The 18,914-nt window shown below is 42.5% G+C and overlaps 1 protein-coding gene across 14 annotated transcripts in view; it reads right to left on the bottom strand.

Moving 5' to 3' along the window:
* The window catches only part of NAP1L4 (nucleosome assembly protein 1 like 4), a 112,336-nt gene that overhangs the window by 34,794 nt on the left and 58,628 nt on the right, over positions 1–18,914 (bottom strand). For 13 of the 14 annotated variants that reach the window (XM_081241215.1, XM_081241208.1, XM_081241216.1 and 10 more), the window contains 2 exons: positions 9,164–9,194; positions 8,658–8,716 (listed from right to left, as the gene is read on the bottom strand). In XM_081241215.1, coding sequence (XP_081097341.1) covers positions 8,658–8,716; positions 9,164–9,194 — 90 coding nt within the window. Of the gene's footprint in view, positions 1–8,657; positions 8,717–9,163; positions 9,197–18,914 lie in introns of all 14 variants that reach the window. The other variant, XM_081241211.1, reaches the window with a different exon arrangement.

Below are 18,914 nucleotides of genomic sequence, written 5' to 3'. Positions count from 1 at the left end.
TAGAGAGAAGTCAAAATGGATGGGGACGCAGCAAAAGGACACAGAAGCCAGCTTAAAGGGACCCCACTGGCCAAATGGGACAATCTGCACACCAGAAAGAAGAATGGTGGACAATGAGGGAAGATGGTGCAGCAGAAGGACATGCGCTCACTCCCTCTTGCGAGAACACCAGAATCACAACTAACTGCCGAACAATCATCAACAGGAAGACACTGGAGCTCACCAAAAAGATACCCCACATCCAAAGACAAAGGAGAAGCCACAGTGAGACGGTAGGAGGGGCGCAATCACAATAAAATCAAATCCCGTAACTGCTGGCTGGGTGACTCACAACTGGAGAACACTTATACCACAGAAGTCCACCCACTGGAGTGAAGGTTCTGAGCCCCACGTCAGGCTTCCCAACCTGGGGGTCTGGCAAAGGGAGGAGGAATTCCTAGAGAATCAGACTTTGAAGGCTAGCAGGATTTGATTGCAGGACTTCAACAGGACTGGGGGAAACAGAGACTCCACTCTTGGAGGGCACACACTAAGTAGTGTGCGCATCGGGACCCAGGGGAAGGAGCGGTGACCTCGCGGGAGACTGAACCAGACCTACCTGCTGGTGCTGGAGGGTCTCCTGCAGAGGCAGGGTGTGGCTGTGTCTCACCGTGGGGACAAGGACACTGGAAGCAGAAGTTCTGGGAAGTACTCCTTGGGGTGAGCCCTCCCAGAGTCTGCCATTAGCCCCACCAAAGAGCCGGGGTAGGCTCAAGTGTTGGGTCTCCTCAGGCCAAACAACCAACAGGAGGGAACCCAGCCCAACCCATCAGCAGACAAGTGGATTAAAGTTTTACTGAGCTCTGCCCACCAGAGGAACAGCCAGCTCTACCCACCACCAGTCCCTCCTATCAGGAAACTTCCACAAGCCTCTTAGATAGCCTCATCCACCAGAGAGGGCAGACAGCAGAAGCAATAAGAACTACAATCTTGCAGCCTGTGAAACAAAAACCACATTCGCAGAAAGACAGACAAAATGAAAAGGCAGAGGGCTATGTACCAGATGAAGGAACAAGATAAAACCCCAGAAAAACAACTAAATGGAGTGGAGATAGGCAACCTTCCAGAAAAAGAATTCAGAATAATGATAGTGAAGATGATCCAGGACCTCGGAAAAAGAATGGAGGCAAAGATCGAGGAGATGCAAGAAATGTTTAACAAAGACCTAGAAGAATTAAAGAACAAACAGAGATGAACAACACCATAACTGAAATGAAAAATACACTAGAACAGAATAAAGAAAAAAAATAATGAAAAGAAATGAAGACAGCCTAAGAGACCTCTGGGACAACACTAAATGCAACAACATTCGCATTATAGGGGTCCCAGAAGGAGAAGAGAGAGAGAAAGGACCCGAGAAAATAGTTGAAGAGATTATAGTCGAAAACTTCCCGAACACGGGAAAGGAAATAGCCGCCGAAGTCCAGGAAGCACAGAGGGTCCCATACAGGATAAACCCAAGGAGAAATATGCCGAGACATACAGTAATCAAATTGGTAAAAATTAAAGACAAAAAAAATTGATTGAAAGCAGCAAGGGAAAAATGACAAATAACATACAAGGGAACTCCCATAAGATTAACAGCTGATTTCTCAGCAGAAACTCTACAAGCCAGAAGGGACTGGCATGATATATTTAAAGTGATGAAAGGGAAGAACCTACAACCAAGATTACTCTACCCGGCAAGGATCTCATTCAGATTTGATGGAGAAATCAAAAGCTTTACAGACAAGCAAAAGCTAAGAGACTTCAACACCACCAAACCAGTTCTACAACAACTGCTAAAGGAACTTCTAAGTGGGAAACACAAGAGAAGAAAAGGACCTACAAAAACAAACCCAAAACAATTAAGAAAATGGTAATAAGAACATACATATCAATAATTACCTTAAACGTGAATGGATTAAATGCTCCAACCAAAAGACACAGGCTCGCTGAATGGATACAAAAACAAGACCCATATATATGCTGTCTACAAGAGACCCACTTCAGACCTAGGGACACATACAGACTGAAAGTGAGGGGATAGAAAAAGATATTCCATGCAAATAGAAATCAAAAGAAAGCTGGAGTAGCAATACTCATATCAGATAAAACAGACTTTAAAATAAAGAATGTTACAAGAGACAAGGAAGGACACTGCATAATGATCAAGGGATCAATCTAAGAAGAAGATATAACAATTATAAATATATATGCACCTAACATAGGAGCACCTCAATATATAAGGCAACTGCTAACAGCTATAAAAGAGGAAATGGACAGTAACACAATAATAGTGGGGGACTTTAACACCTCACTTACAACAATGGACAGATCATCCAAACAGAAAATTAGTAAGTAAACACAAGCTTTAAATGACACAATAGACCAGATAGATTTAATTGATATTTATAGGACATTCCATCCAAAAACAGCAGATTACACTTTCTTCTCAAGAGCTCATAGAATATTCTCCAGGATAGATCACATCTTGGGTCACAAATCAAGCCTCAGTAAATTTAAGAAAACTGAAATCATATCAAGCATCTTTTCTGACCACAACACTATGAGATTAGAAATCAATTCCATGGAAAAAAACGTAGAAAACACAAACACATGGAGGCTAAACAATACGTTACTAAATAACCAAGAGATCACTAAAGAAATCAAATAGGAAATAAAAAATACCAAGAGACAAATGACAATGAAAACATGACAATCCAAAACCTATGGGATGCAGCAAAAGCAGTTCTAAGAGGGAAGTTTATAGCTATACAAGCCTACCTCAAGAAACAAGAAAAGTTTCCTCTCTCTCAGCCATGTGAGGATCCAGCAAGAAGACAGCTGTCTACCTACAAGGCAGGAAGAAGGCCCTCACCAGAACCAGACCATGCTGCCACCCTAATCTCGAGCTTCTCAGCCTCCAGAAATATGAGAAATAAATGTCTGTGGTTTAAAGCCACCCGGTCTAGTACTTTGTTATAGCAACCAGAGCTAAGACAAGCACATTTTATAATCTTTCTCAGTGTGATAATCCAGTTAGATGTGCCTAATTTGAAGTCCACATGCTACTTACTGTGAGATACAGAAAAAAAGATTATTTTTTTGCTTACCTCATTTTACATTCGTATTACACTAAATTATCAGTTTTTGTAACACAGCAATATTTTGTGCTTAATATCCCTAACTAGTACCAAAGATGAATGATAGATGTCAGATGTTTTGGGTATCCTGAGTAGCCCCAAATCTTCCTCTAATATCCACTTAAAATAGCTCACATATAGTGTGAAACCAGCACTCTCTTCATTATTGCTGAGAATTATTGAGGAATTTATATTGTCCAGGCACCTTTAATCCTGAATTCCTTCTCCTACTATATTCTTATTTATTTATCTATCATTGCTTCTGCAATTGCTCTTTTCTCTCTACCCGACTTTTTCTTCATTACGCCCCTTCTACAAAGAAATCAACTAAAACCAGCTATTATTATTAGCATTTTGTAAATGAAAGATTCAGGATAATGGATAAGAATTACAACACGCCAACAATATCAACCTGAAATATTAAATATCTTATGTTTTCTTATGTCTCCCTACCTAGAGCATTTTTCAGCAGGTGCCTTTCTCTAGTAATCCACCTAATCCTCAAGATCCTTCTTCCTAACTTCTCTCAAATTACCTTTCTCAAAAAAAAAAAAAGAAAAAAGAAACAAGAATTATCTCAATTAAACAATCTAACCTCACACCTAAAGGAACTAGAGAAAGAACAAACAAAACCCAAAGTTAGCAGAAGGAAAGAAATCATAAAGATCAGAGCAGAAATAAATGAAATAGAAATAAAGAAAACAATAGCAAAGATCAATAAAACTAAAGGCTGTTTCTTTGAGAAGATAAACAAAATTGATAAACCATTAGCCAGACTTATCAAGAAAAAGAGAGGACTCAAATCAATAAAATTAGAAATGAAAAAGGAGAAATTACAACAGACACCGCTGAAATACAAAGCATCCTAAGAGACTACTACAAGCAACCCTATGCCAATAAAATGGACAACCTAGAAGAAATGGACAAATCCTTAGAGAGGTATAACCTTCCAAGACTGAACCAGGAAGAAATAGAAAATATGAACAGACCAATCACAAGCAATGAAATTGAAACTGTGATTAAAAATCTTCCAACAAACAAAAGTTCAGGACCAGATGGCTTCACAGGTGAATTCTATCAAACATTTAGAAAAGAGCTAACACCCATCCTTCTCAAACTCTTCCAAAAAACTGCAGAGGAAGGAACACTCCCAAACTCATTCTATGAGGCCATCACCATCACCCTGATACCAAAAACAGACAAAGATACTACAAAAAAAGAAAATTACAGACCAATATCACTGATGAATATAGATGCAAAAATCCTCAACAAAATACTAGCAAACAGAATCCAACAACACATTAAAAGGATCATACACCATGATCAAGTGGGATTTATCCCAGGGATGCAAGGATTCTTCAATATACGTAAATCAATCAATGTGATACACCATATTAACAAATTGAAGAATAAAAACCATATGATCATCTCAATAGAGGCAGAAAAAGCTTTTGACAAAATTCAACACCCACTGATGATAAAAACTCTCCAGGGCTTCCCTGGTGGCGCAGTGGTTGAGAGTCCGCCTGCCGATGCAGGGGACACGGGTTCGTGCCCCTATCCCGGAAGATCCCACATGCCGCGGAGCGGCTGGGCCCGCGAGCCATGGCCGCGGAGCCTGTGTGTCCGGAGCCTGTGCTCCGCAACGGGAGAGGCCACAGCAGTGAGAGGCCCGCGTACAGCAAAAAAAAAAAAAAAAAAAAAAAACTCTCCAGAAAGTGGGCATAGAGGGAACCTACCTCAACATAATAAAGGCCATATACGACAAACCCACAGCAAACATCATGCTCAATGGTGAAAAACTGATGTCATTTCCTCTAAGATCAGGAACAAGACAAGGATGTCCACTCTCACCACTATTATTCAACAAACTTTTGGAAGTCCTAGCCACGGCAATCAGAGAAGAAAAAGAAATAAAAGGAATACAAATTGGAAAAGAAGAAGTAAAACTGTCACTGTTTGCAGATGACATGACACTATACATAGAGAATCCTAAAGATGCCACCAGAAAACTATTAGAGCTAATCAATGAATTTGGTAAAATTGCAGGATACAAAATTAACACACAGAAATCTCGTGCATTCCTATACACTAGTGATGAAAAATCTGAAAGAGAAATTAAGGAAACACTCCCATTTACCACTGCAACAAAAAGAATAAAATACCTAGGAATAAACCTACCTAGGGAGACAAAAGACCTGTAGGCACAAAACTATAAAACACTGATGAAAGAAATTAAAGGTGATACCAACAGATGGAGGGATATACCATGTTCTTGGAATAGAAGAATCAATATTGTGAAAATGACCATACTACTCAAAGCAATCTACAGATTCAGTGTAATCCCTATCAAATTACCAATGGTATTTTTTACAGAACTAGAACAAAAAATCTTAAAATTTGTATGGAGACACAAAAGACCCCAAAGAGCCAAAGCAGTTTTCAGGGAAAAAAACGGAGCTGGAGGAATCAGACTCCCTGACTTCAGACTATACTACAAAGCTAGAGTAATCAAGACAATATGGTACTCGCACAAAAACAGAAGTATAGATCAATGGAACAAGACAGAAAACCCAGAGGTAAACCCATGCACCTATGGTCAACTAATCTATGACAAAGGAGGCAAGGATATACAATGGAGAAAAGACAGTCTCTTCAATAAGTGGTGCTGGGAAAACTGGACAGCTACATGTAAGAGAATGAAATTAGAACACTCCCTAACACCATACACAAAAATAAACTCAAAATGGATTAGAGACCTAAATTTAAGACCGGACACTATAAAACTCTTAGAGGAAAACAGAGAAAGAACCCTCTGACATATATCACAGCAAGATCTTTTTTGATCCATCTCCTAGAGTAATGGAAATAAAGACAAAAATTAACAAATGGGACCTAATGAAACTTAAAAGCTTTTACCTAGCAAAGGAAACCATACATAAGACGAAAAGACAACCCTCAGAATGGGAGAAAATATTTGCAAACAAATCAATGGACAAAGGATTAATCTCCAAAACATATAAACAGGTCATGCAGCTCAATATTAAAAAACAAACAACCCAATCCAAAAATGGGCAGAAGACCTAAACAGACATTTCTCTAAAGAAGACATACAGATGGCCAAGAAGCATAGAAAAGCTGCTCAACATCACTAATTATTAGAGAAATGCGAATCAAAACTACAATGAGGTATCACCTCACACCAATTAGAATGGGCATCATCAGAAAATCTACAAACAAATGCTGAAGAGGGTGTGGAGAAAAGGGAACCCTCTTGCACCGCTGGTGGGAATGTAAATTGAAACAGCCACTATGGAGAACAGTATGGAGGTTCCTTAAAATACTAAAAATAGAATTATCATATGACCCAGCAATCCTACTACTGGGCATATACCCAGAGAAAACCATAATTCAAAAAGACACATGCATCGCAATGTTCACTGCAGCACTACTTACAATAGCCAGGACATGGAAGCAACCTAAGTGTCCATCGACAGACGAATGGATAAAGAAGATGTGGTACATATATACAATGGAGTATTACTCAGCCATAAAAAGGAACGAAATTGGGTCATTTGTAGAGATGTGGATGGATCTAGAGACTGTCATACAGAGTGAAGTCAGAAAGAGAAAAACAAATATCGTATATTAACAAATATATGTGGAACATAGAAAAATGGTACAGATGAACCAGTTTGCAGGGCAGAAATTGAGACACAGATGTAGAGAACAAACGTATGGGCACCAAGGGGGGAAAGCGGTGGGGGCTGGGGCTGGTGGTGGGATGAATTGGGCGATTGGGATTGACATGTATACACTGATGTTTATAAAATGGATGACTAATAAGAACCTGCTGTATAAAATAATTTATTTATTTAAAAAAAGAATAATGATGGCAAATGATTAAACACTGAATAAAAAGCTAATCCAGGGCTTCCCTGGTGGCGCAGTGGTTGAGAGTCCGCCTGCCGATGCAGGGGACACGGGTTCGTGCCCCGGTCCGGGAGGATCCCACATGCCGCGGAGCGGCTGGGCCCGTGAGCCGTGGCAGCGGAGCCTGCGCGTCCGGAGCCTGTGCTCCGCAACGGGAGAGGGCACAGCAGTGAGAGGCCTGCGTGCCGCAGGGGAAGAGAAAAAAAAAAAAGCTAATCCATGAGTCTATAGTAACATTAAAATGGGGTAGTGGGGGAGTAGGGAAGTATTTCTTTAATAGATGTAATATGTTAGTCAGATTGATAGAATTAGAAAAACACCCTTTGGTGACCACCAATGTCATCACGGATTCAGCAAGGCTCATCAGTGGTGCCTGAATCCCTGTGTAAGAGTCTTACGGAGAACAGGATTCCCACAGGGTGCCCAACAGCTTCTTTACTCCAAGGACCCTAAGGGCAGACACTGTCTTCACCACGTCATCACTCTTGGGAGCCCCGTCACAGGCCTAACTGCATTCCCACTCCATCAGGTCGCCTATGTTCTCATCTTGCCAAGACATTTACGCTGAATCTAGTGAGGAGAAATCCACCAGACCCATCCAGAGTGTGGGCATTCTTCAAGACAGCTGGAGCACACAGCCTGCTGATGTGTCCCTGCGAGTAAGCGTAAAAAAGGTCGGGGGATAACTCTAGAATAAAGGGGACAGAACTAAACGCTATACATGATCCTTGGCCAGCCCTGGATTTGAGTGTGGGGTACGGCAGTAAAAGAAATGCTGAGAAAACCAGGAAAATATGAACATGACTGTACATTAGCTAATAGTATTGGACCGACATTAAATTTCTTGGTTGTGGTAATGGCATTGTGGTTATGAGACTTTATCCTAGTTTTTAGGAAATTTATACTAAATTGTTTTAGGAAGAAAAAGCCAGAATATCCACAACTTGCTTTCAGACAATTCAGAGGGAAAAACAAGTATAGATAAATACTTGAAAATGGAGGAAAGGGCCTTCCCTGGAGGCGCAATGGTTGAGAATCTGCCTACCAATGCAGGGGACACGGGTTCGAGCCCTGGTCCAGGAAGATCCTATATGCTGTGGAACAACTAAGCCCGCGCACCACAACTACTGAGCCTGCGCTCTAGAGCCCATGCTCCACAACAAGAGAAGCCACCGCAATGAGAAGCCCGCACACTGCAAGGAAGAGTAGCCCCCGCTCACCGCAACTAGAGAAAGCCCGTGCGCAGCAACGAAGACCCGACGCAGCCAAAAATAAATAAATAAATTTATTTTTTTTTTTAAATGGAGGAAAAGTAATATATCTATGAACTTATGATCATATCAAAACAATATGATATCTGGGACGTGCTTCAGAATAATCACGGGAAGAGAAGGCACAGGTGAAAAAAGCCTGAGCGCCTGGTAATCAGCGCTAATGGCGAGAGACGGCAGGTAGAGGTGCACTGTGCTATTCACTTGACTTTTGGGGTCTGAGCAGGAGCCTCCCTGCTCTGCATGCAAACTCTCCAACGGTTCACTTTCCCATGTGCAGTGAACTGACCTGTATTACTTGCATTTTTAACAGCTTCCAAGGAATCTGAAGGAACCCCATCTGAAAAACTAAAACAATATATTTAAAAAGTATTACTCTAAAAAAAGTTTCACAGATAAATAGCACAATGGCGTTTTTCTTATTTAACATGTTAAGAGGTGTCTCCACAGTAACTTCAGATTTGAGCAGAAGACAACTACAGACACACACGTGTTACCTATGAAATACCTTCCTCACCGTTATTAAAAAAAGCCACCCTGCCAAGCTGTTAGGACACAGTGCACACAGTGGCTCTGTGGGACAGCCACACAAAGTCTCTAAAAACACAAAGGTTTTTAGTATCAATATATGACACACTTTTCACATCTAAAGCAAGTTCTTTATGGGCTCAAAAACACAGAGGAAAAAAAAAAGCCATCAGCTGGAGCACCTAATGATGTTTACAAAAATAAGGCTTGCCTCTTGCTCACCAACTAAAATTTAAACTCCAATAAACAAAGTCCATTTTAGCTTACCTGTTATCTGCCATCTGAATGTTTTTATCTCCTACAAATTAAAAAAGAATTCACATTACTAAATATTCACAAACAAAAAAATTTCAAATGTACTCTTTTCACAGTGATTTTCAGTGGGGGATGAGGACCTCGTAAGGAGGGGCAGGAGGGACTGTTCTGGGGTGATGGAAATGCCAAGACCTGGAATGGGGTACTGGTTACTTGCATATACACACTTGTCAAAACTCATCAAATTAAAAACTTATACACCTTTCAGTGCAAGCACATTTACTCATAAAAAATTTCTCTTGTTGGCACTAAAATGACCAGACTTCAGAATAAAGACAATTCATCAATTTTAACTTGCCTTATGTCTATAATGAGTTTCAGAAACAGGAACATTTATGCTAGACCAATTATTTTAGAGCAATTCAAAGAATTTACTGGTGCTCACATTGTCTTTCAAACCCTAACTCACAGAATGATTTTAAAATTTTGTTTATTCTGTATGTTCTACTACTTCTACACTGAAGATGCAGTACTTGTGTAAAAACATCATGTAATACACTCAATTATGATCCCACTTTTACAAGAGACATATAAAAAAAGATTATCTCCAGATTAGGTGACTTTCTACCTATAAATATTAAAGGTGGGTTCTAAGACACTTATGACTTAAATAGAACTTGATATTAGTACAATTTCAAAGCCCTATCTAAATGCAGAGCTAAAAACAGTCAGGTTTGGTGATCACATTTCCTTAGTCCTAGATGTGTAGTAAATCCACTTCAGATCCCCCTCTGAAGAGTGGTTTCAAGCTGACAACTGGTCGATGACTCATTCTTAGGTATCTGAGCAAAGCCCAAACCCCTTAATCAGTGCTTCAGGGTCAAAGAGAACAATAATGCTTCACAGTTAGGAAACATAGCTCCAATTGGTATTTATGAACTACAATTGTCTTAAGTGCATCTTTCTTAGGTAATTCTGTTTCAAAATAAAACACTGTAATTACTTTAAAAATTCGAAATACTACATAAATGTTACATTATTTTTCAAAAAGCTAAATGATTTAAGGAAACAAATGAAAATCAGGAGAGGAAAAACCCTCCAACGGTCCCCATCACCTTCTGCTGAGTCCAAAGTCACTCCACACAGAAACCCAAATTCCTACACCTCCCAGCTTAGCTCCTCCGCAATCTGCTGCATGCATACAGCCGCACCCGGGCTATTCCCAAGCTTTTTTTTTTTTAATAAATAAATTAATTTATTTATTTTTGGCCGCGTTGGTTCTTTGTTGCTGCGCGCGGGTTTCTCTAGTTGCGGTGAGCGGGGACTACTCTTGGTTGCGGTGCGCGGCCTTCTCATTGCGGTTGCTTCTCTTCTTGCAGAGCACAGGCTCTAGGCACGCGGGCTTCAGTACTTGTGGCATGTGGGCTCAGTAGTTGTGGCTCGCGGGCTCTAGAGCGCAGGCTCAGTGGTTGTGGCGCACAGGCTTAGTTGCTCCGCGGCAAATGGGATCTTCCTGGACCAGGGCTTGAACCCATGTCCCTTGCATTGGCAGGTGAATTCTTAACCACTGCACCACCAGGGAAGTCCGATTCCCAAGCTTATATTCTGCTTTTTCATATATTACAAATGTAAAACATGAGACAGGCAAGGTCTTCAAAATAACATCTGATGACAACATTTTAAGAGCTAATACACTTACCTTTGACCAGTTGTTAAATACTGAAGTTTTCCCCCCTATGATATACTTCTGACAACATCTACATGAACACATCTTAGTTTACCTGGCTTCCCATCCCAAGTAATTCTTTATATGGCAATAGTAGGATTGTGACTGTAGGATTTCTGGGTCAAAGAATAGGAATGGATACTGACACCTACTGCCAAAGTGGTTACACACTGAAACCAACTACAATTTGGCTACGTAATTAAAGTCTCCATTGTCTAACAATTATGTCCACCAGCACCTTCTGTGTAGACCACACACACCAACTGCTCTCTCTTGCAGCAGCTGTCACTGCCAGCTTAACAAACAAAGTCCCATTTTCCCCACCCAATCAAGCCACACACCTAATTCCAACACCTCCTGTACTAGCAAGGTCACCATGTGACAGGCAATTTCCCACATTTTATACCCACAGCAACTCTAGCAGGGAGGGTGCATCCCCAGTGCACGGAAGAGGACACTGAGGATGGGAAGGGTGAGGTGACTAACCCAAGGTTACCTGGCTAGTAGGTGTGGACTGGGGTTTCTTTCAACCTAAAAGAAAGGAGGTAAACTAAGGCAAACTCCAGTTACCAGAAATAGAGTTTATGTGGGAACAGCAGAGAAACTGCAATTCGGGACACACATACTGAAGCAAGCTACAGGTGAGTTCACTGAAGGCTTGGGGTGGGTTGCTTCTTTGGGCAAAGAGTGCTAAAGGGCAAAATCCAATTAGGGACCATGCAGCAACTGGTTCCAAGATGCGGAGAGATTCCTGGCAGATGCTCACTGGTTGGAGGATAAATTTCGATCTCTTGTAAATCAAGCATTATGGGAAATCAGTCCCACCATCTTTGTTTTCTGAGGGTACATGTTTTCTGAGGGTGCATGCGCAAGAGATTCTCCATTTCACATCCTTCCGTTCCATTTTAGATTAAGATCCTTTCACATTCCCCCCTTTTGATTAAACTCTTTCACAAAAAGCACTGCTCGTCAGTCTTACTGTGTGGGTATCTCACTTAGTCAGAGGCACCATTAGCTGCACGTGGATTATGGGTCTCTCAGAGCTGAGGAGGACCATCCTCAGATGTCTCATCCCATGGAAGAGGAAAACAGCAAGCAAGGAAAACAGCAAGATACTTGGCCTCATTTGAACAAAACAATTGAGAAATGGGGAACCTCAGTTATGTTCCTCTGACATGGTCAGTTCAGTTTCCATGGTCAGCTGAACTTCAGGATACGCCTTTATTTTGTAGTTTCATACAGGAAAAAGAACTTTATTTTGTACATACATCTGGGAGAAGGACATTTGCCTGCTGATACAAAACAGGAGAAATTTAACCATGTGGATTATACCCATGGCCATAAGTCCAATTATAGCTACTGACTAGAATAAACTTCTCAACCTGTTTCCCCAGCTGCCTATATTTAATAGGTCAAAAATGGCCCAGGTCCCAGGGGTATGGCCTATTTCAGTTAATAGTTTGATATCTTCCATTATTTTTATTACTTTTTTTAGGCTGCGTTGGGTCTTCGTTGCTGCACGCGGGCTTTCTCTAGCTGTGGTGAGCAGGGTCTACTCTTTGTTGCAGTGCATGGGCTTCTCATTGCGGTGGCTTCTCTTGTTGCAGAGCACGGGCTCCAGGCGCGCGGGCTTCAGTAGTTGTGGCACGTGGGCTTAGTTGCTCCGTGGCATGTGGGATCTTCCCGGACCAGGGCTCGAAACCATGTCCCCTGCATCGGCAGGAAGATTCTTAACCACTGAGCCACCAAGGAAGCCCTCTTTCACTACTTTCAGTTCTCGTGTTACTTTTCCTGGTTTGTTAACATAAAAACAGCATTCTTGGGACTTCCCTGGTTAAGAACCAGGGAAGTCCCAAGGCTTCTGAGCCTGCGCTCTAGAGCCACAACTACTGAGCCTGCGCTCTAGAGCCCGTGTGCCACAACTACTGAAGCCCAAGCACCTAGAGCCTGTGCTCCGCAATGAGAAGCCACCGCTATGAGAAGCCTGTGCACCGCAACGAAGAGTAGCCCCTGCTCGCCGCAACTAGAGAAAGCCCGCGTGCAACAATGAAGACCCAACACGTCCAAAAATAAATAAGTAAATAAATAAAATTTTAAAAAACAAAAAAAACCCCAGCATTCTTCCTCAAGCAGGACACAGGTTCCCCCATGCTATGCAGTGTGGAGGTTTAGGGCTCTGCAGTTTTGTAAGACAACTTCTGCTAGGCTGTCTACTTGGGTTTGTTGATGTTTAAAAGCTCTGACATAAGCATTAAGGTAGTAGCCATGAATTTGAAGAGATTCTTAACTGCCTTTTCAAGTTCTGCTACTCCAACTCAAGGGAAAAAGTCCAAAGGGCAAATCCCTTTCTATCTACTATGAGTGTAGCTGTAGGCATACACTCAAAATTGTATCCATCCCAGCTATGATGTGCTCTCTCAAGACGGCAGGAGAAAGAACCCAGATTGGGCCCAAGGGCGATGGAAGGCAGGGTTTTCCCAACTTCAGCATCAGGAGTAAGGACAATGGCTCCAAGCGTACTTCCCATTTAGGGCAAGTGTGGAGTATGCATTTCTTCCACACAGAAGGAAATAACCAGTGTTTTCTAAAGACAGGGTATATTCTTTTCCTGGAATAAAAGAGATCTCATGATCAAAATCAGTCATTCATACACAATGCATGGTAAGTGGTTCTGTTGAGCACAGTGAGAACAGTTAGAGGAATATCATAAATTTCATATATTTGGAGTAACAGGTGAGTTTGATTACTGTGGGTGAGGTGATGGGGGCTGGGGATCTTCCAGGGACAAGCTAGGGTGAAGTAGTTCCTACCACTCAACAGATTTCTGATCAGTTCCCCAACGAGGCACCACTGAAGAAAGCACATCAGCTTTCCATTCCCTGTATCATTACAATTTTCATTACCCCACCAAAGAGATACATGCCGGAAGAGACGTCAAGCTCCTAGATTCCAGTGGGGAATGAACCCATGACCATCTGAGTCACACGCAAGTGTTACAAGGGTGCAGGAGGTGGCCTAGAGATTCACCAGCCCCATTAATGCTTCTGGAACACTGGAAAGCTTTTGGGTAAGAGTCCAGACTTAAGTGAGAGGGATTCCTTTAGGGGTGGGGCACCCAATGGAATGCTGTAATGTCAGGTGCCAATTTAAGTATAGCCGCAAAGATGCCAAAGGAAAACCCTGTATCTCTGCCAGACAGGTTTCACCACCCTTCTAAGGATAATGGCCAGGCCTCCAGTTCAGGTTCATCATCACCAGCAAGCAGTAAGGTTGGTGGAATGAGACTTCTTGTAAGGTGGGAGCATTACAGCCAAACTAGAGGGCGGCACAGAGGCCAAAGAAAGGACAATTACAACTATAGCAGCATGACTTGGCTGAGTGATACAGAATTGGCTGAAACAGGAGGTTTCACAGGTCTGGGCCGGATATCTCTGATCTCTGGAAAGCTGTCTGCTTCAGTCCTTAGAAATTCTTAGCTTTCAGTCTTGAGTTGGGCTGCAGGTCCACTCAGGTTTGGGGTCCTTTTTAAGATGGGACACATGAATCCAGGAGTCTAACTCTGGGAGCTTCGTGGCACAGGGATGAGTCAGAAACACCTGGTAGAAGTCCTTCCAATGAGGGAGGAGGGAGTCTTTATGCATAGGTCTCTTCCAGTAGTTGAAGTCTCCAGGCTGTAAACTGACATCTTCATCTCCGGGGAGCACACTGTAGAAAGACTGCTCTACTACAGCACGATTATTCTCAATGGATTTTAGACCCCTGCAAATGTGAAGTATGTGCCCTTCTATTAGTTGGGTCAAACAAAGCAGAGGCTAAATGCTTTGGCCATCCGTAACTATTTCAAAGGGTGAGAATTTATGAAACCCAAATGTAGATCTAAGATTTAGAAGAACCAGAGCACTATCTTTGGCCAATGTATGTGGAGGGTTTCAACTAACTCAGCCAACCAGCTCTTTACAATTACATTTGCATGAACCAGTCCTGAAGACTGAGGATGATAAGCCTGATGGAAACCGTCCAGTGAAGTAGGTCCCCTGGAGTTCCAGGGGCGGAAGAGGTCCTCAAGTGGGAATGATCTTTTCTACCAGGACTTTAGCTATGGAAGAGGGAGTCACCACTCTACATGGAAACGCTTGAGTCCGACATGAAAACCGTTACTAGAGCATATTTATACCCATGAGTGGGGGCAACTGTATGAAATCCACTTGCCAGAGCGTTAGCAGTCTGGTGAATTAAAATGTCCTGAGGCGGTACAAACAGGCTTCCTTGGGATCAATTTATGACAGGTAGAAGAAGCAAGACAAGCGCTTTTTGTGGTCTTGCTGATATTTCTTTATCAACATTGATTTACAAAGGCTACCATTTTCTCAGTGGACCAATGGTTTAATTAATGTACACCGGTCAATAAGGGAAGTTTTAGATTTTCTGGCAGAAACAGCTTATTACTGGGTTCAAACCAGAGCCCCTTTTCTTCATGGGTCCAACAGCCAGCCTTTCAGATTTCCAGTTGTGCTTTTCTCTTTCAGAGGCCAGCTGTTATCCTCCCCTGGCTAGTTCTCCTAGGTCTTTGCAGGGGGAAGAGCATTTTGGACCATGACGGAGGTTTGGTCTATGGGTATCATAAAGGAAGTGTTTTTTTGCAGAGGTATCAGGGAGGTGGTTTCCTTTGGCTTCCAGTGAATCAGACTTGCAATGCCCAGGCCCTTTAATGATAGCTAGAGCTGCCGGCAGCAGTATGGTGTCCAACAGACTTTGGGCATAAGGGTCATTCTTAATTTTATCTCCACTGGGAGTAAGGAAACCCTGTTGTTTCCGTAACATTCCAAAGTACTGCACCACTCTACAAAGGCATACTATCACTAAAGAGGTGTGCTGTCTTGCCTTTGACTAAAATGCATGTTTGAGTGAGGGTATACATACAGACCTCCAAGGTACTACAGGTTTGGTTCCAGACTACTGCAGTAAAGCGAGTATCACAGTAAAGCAAGTCACATGAACTTTCTGGCTTCCCAATGCATATAAATGTTTACATTATATGGTAGTTTGTTGAGTGTGCCATAGCATTATATCTTAAAATACAATGTACATACCTTAATTTAAAAATACTTTATTGCTAAAAAATGGTAGCCATCGGGGCTTCCCTCGTGGCGCAGTGGTTGAGAGTCCGCCTGCCGATGCAGGGGACACAGGTTCATGCCCCGGTCTGGGAAGATCCCACATGCCGTGGAGCGGCTGGGCCCGTGAGCCATGGCCGCTGAGCCTGCGCATCCGGAGCCTGTGCTCCGCAACGGGAGAGGCCACAACAGTAAGAGGCTCGCGTACCGCAAAAAAAAAAAAAGGTAACCATCATCTGAGTCTTCAGCAAGTTGTAGTAACATCAAAGATCACCGATCACAGATCACTATAACAGATATAATAATACTGTGAGAATTACCAAAATGTTACAGACACAAGAAGTGAGCAAATGCTGCTGGAAAAATGGCGCTGACAGATGCTGACACAGGGTTGTCACAAACCTTCAATTTACAAAAAAACACAATATCTGCGAAGCACAACAAAATAAGGTATGCCTGTATAATTTTCAGCTTGTTGAGCTGAAGCAGCCAAAGTTAGGGCTGCAGCCTCAATAATCTCAGATACCCAGCACAAAATTTACCATTTTCATTTTTCAGGTAAGAGCCATTAGTAAACCACGTAAGATCAGGATTCATCAAGGAGGTTTCTTGTAAGTAGTCATGAGGTGTCATCATGACACCATCAAAGTCAGAGTCATGGGGAATTTTATCAGCGGAGGAGGGAAGATAGGTTGCAGGGTTGAGACTGTTACACTGAATGGGAGTGATGCAGGCACAGCGAGTAAGAAGATTTCAAAGGGGGTAAAATGGCTTGCTGAAAGGTGCTGAGTGTGGTGTGAACTCAAGAGAGCCTCAACGGTGTGAGGTGCAAAGATGGTAGCCTTTACTAAGAGGGCAGCAGCAGGCATAGCCCTAAGCCATGCCATATGCTCAGGCCAGGGATCTAACTGGTGGGTGTAGTAACCCAGGGGTCAGTGATAGCCCCATATTTGGGGGTAAATATCCTGAAGGCATTCCCTTCCTTCTCATATACAAAAAGGAAAAGGGTAGCTGATAATTTGGGTATTCAAGGGTCGGTGGATTTATTAAACTTTCCTTCAAAGGCTAAACGATCTTGGTCATCCCTAACAATGAGGTCAGGTTTGCTGTTCTTTAGAAAGGCATATAGGGTGACTTCCCCAGTGGTCCAGTGGTTAAGACTCCAGGCTCCCACTGCAGGGGGCCCGGGTTCAATCCCTGGTCGGGGAACTAAGATCTCACGTGCCGTGTGGCACAGCCAACAACATAAGGGAGCATATGGGGGGCAGAATCATTAAAGAGAAGTTTGGAATCCAGTTGCAACAATAACCAGCTAGCCCAAGAAAACCCCGTAACTGACATTTGGTTTGGGGGTTTGGAGAATTTAAAATGCCTTGAAGCCTATCGGGATCTAGGTGTAGTCTCTGTTCTGAGATTAAATGTCCTAGATATCAAACATGAGTTTGGACAAATTGCAGTCTTTCCTTCAAGACCTTATATCCCTTAATGGCTAAGATTTTTAACAGGTGAACAATGTCTTTGTGGAAATTTTGGGAGGGCGAGCAAAGAAGCAAATCATCTACATATTACAGTAAGGTGGTGCCTCCAAAGAATTCTACGTCATTTAAGTCAGCCTTTAAAATCTGTCAGAAGAAGAACCTCAGTAAAGCCCTGACGCATGACTGTCCAGGTATATTGTTGTCCTTCCCAGGTAAAGGCAAAAAGATATTGACTATTTATCAACAGGAATACTAAAAAAAAATACTGCCTAAGTCGACCACAGTGAAAAAGTTGCTTCCAGTAGAGATGAACACCGACAGCACATGGGGATTACAGGTGACAGGGTGGCAAGGAATTACGATGCTGTTTATTGCCAAAGGTCCTGCACAAATCTCCCTCCTTGGCTGTTGGGTTTTTTACAGGTAAGACAGGGCTTTACAAGGACTAGTGCAAGGGACAAAGAGTCCTTCGGCCTTACAGTCTTCTATGATAGAACTTATGTCCTGGAAGACGTCTTTATTTATAGGGTATTGTACGTCTTAATAGGAGAGGCACTATGAATTCTGCCTATGTCTGCTGAGGATTCTGCCCAAAGAGTGGGGGGGGGGTACCTGGTTAATAGTGGGGTAAGTCCAAACCTTGGTCTTCTTAGCTTTGCAATGTAATAAAGGCAAAAAGGGGTTTAATCTTCCTAAGTGTTGATTTGAACTGAAGGAATACTTCTCCCTTTTGAGGGGAAAAGTGGCAGCATGCTATTTCTCCAGGAAATATCCTAATACATGTATGGGAGCCAAACTGCTGAGGAGAAATGGGTGTTTGTTTTGCAAAGGCCCCAGACAACAAGGTATGGGCTGGGAAACAGGGACACGTTGCAGTGTGAGGTCCCCACTATTGGAGCATATAGGAAGGAACTGTTCCGCTGTGGTTAGGCTGGGTGCTGACAGAGCAGCCCCTGTGCCAATTAATACTATAAGGAACTTGTCTCTGATCTGGAGAAGAGTCTTCCCCAGGCTATTTAATAGACAGACAGGGAACAGTCCCTGTGTGTCCTCTGAGTCACATCCTTGGGGTGGGTTTGGCTGTTGGTTCCTCGAGGGTTGCAAGTGTTTGGATTTCAATTTATAGCAATCCTTTTTCCAACGGCCAGATGTGCTTTGAGTCTCCATTTGCGGGAGTTGTCTTTCTTTTGGTGTCATCTTCTGGGGTACGAGCCAATTGAGTGGCCAAACTGACAAGATCAGGGTAGACACTGTCTCCCATTCTATACAGGTTCTTTTGACTAACAGGGTAAGTCCTTGGTTAGATCATTTACAAACGTGGAATTAAAAGCCACTTGGGTGGATTCAGCATCTGTGGGAAGACTGAAATTTTCCTAAAAAACAATCTGGAGCCTGCTCTAACAGTTATGGATAGATACAGCAGACTTTTGAGTGCATGCCTGAAT

The sequence above is a fragment of the Mesoplodon bidens genome, assembly GCF_964165515.1.
Source record: "Mesoplodon bidens genome assembly, chromosome: 7".
Lineage (NCBI taxonomy): Eukaryota > Metazoa > Chordata > Mammalia > Artiodactyla > Ziphiidae > Mesoplodon > Mesoplodon bidens.
The sequence above is the reverse complement of the archived record's forward strand: the minus strand, read 5'-3'. Positions and strand labels throughout refer to the sequence as shown.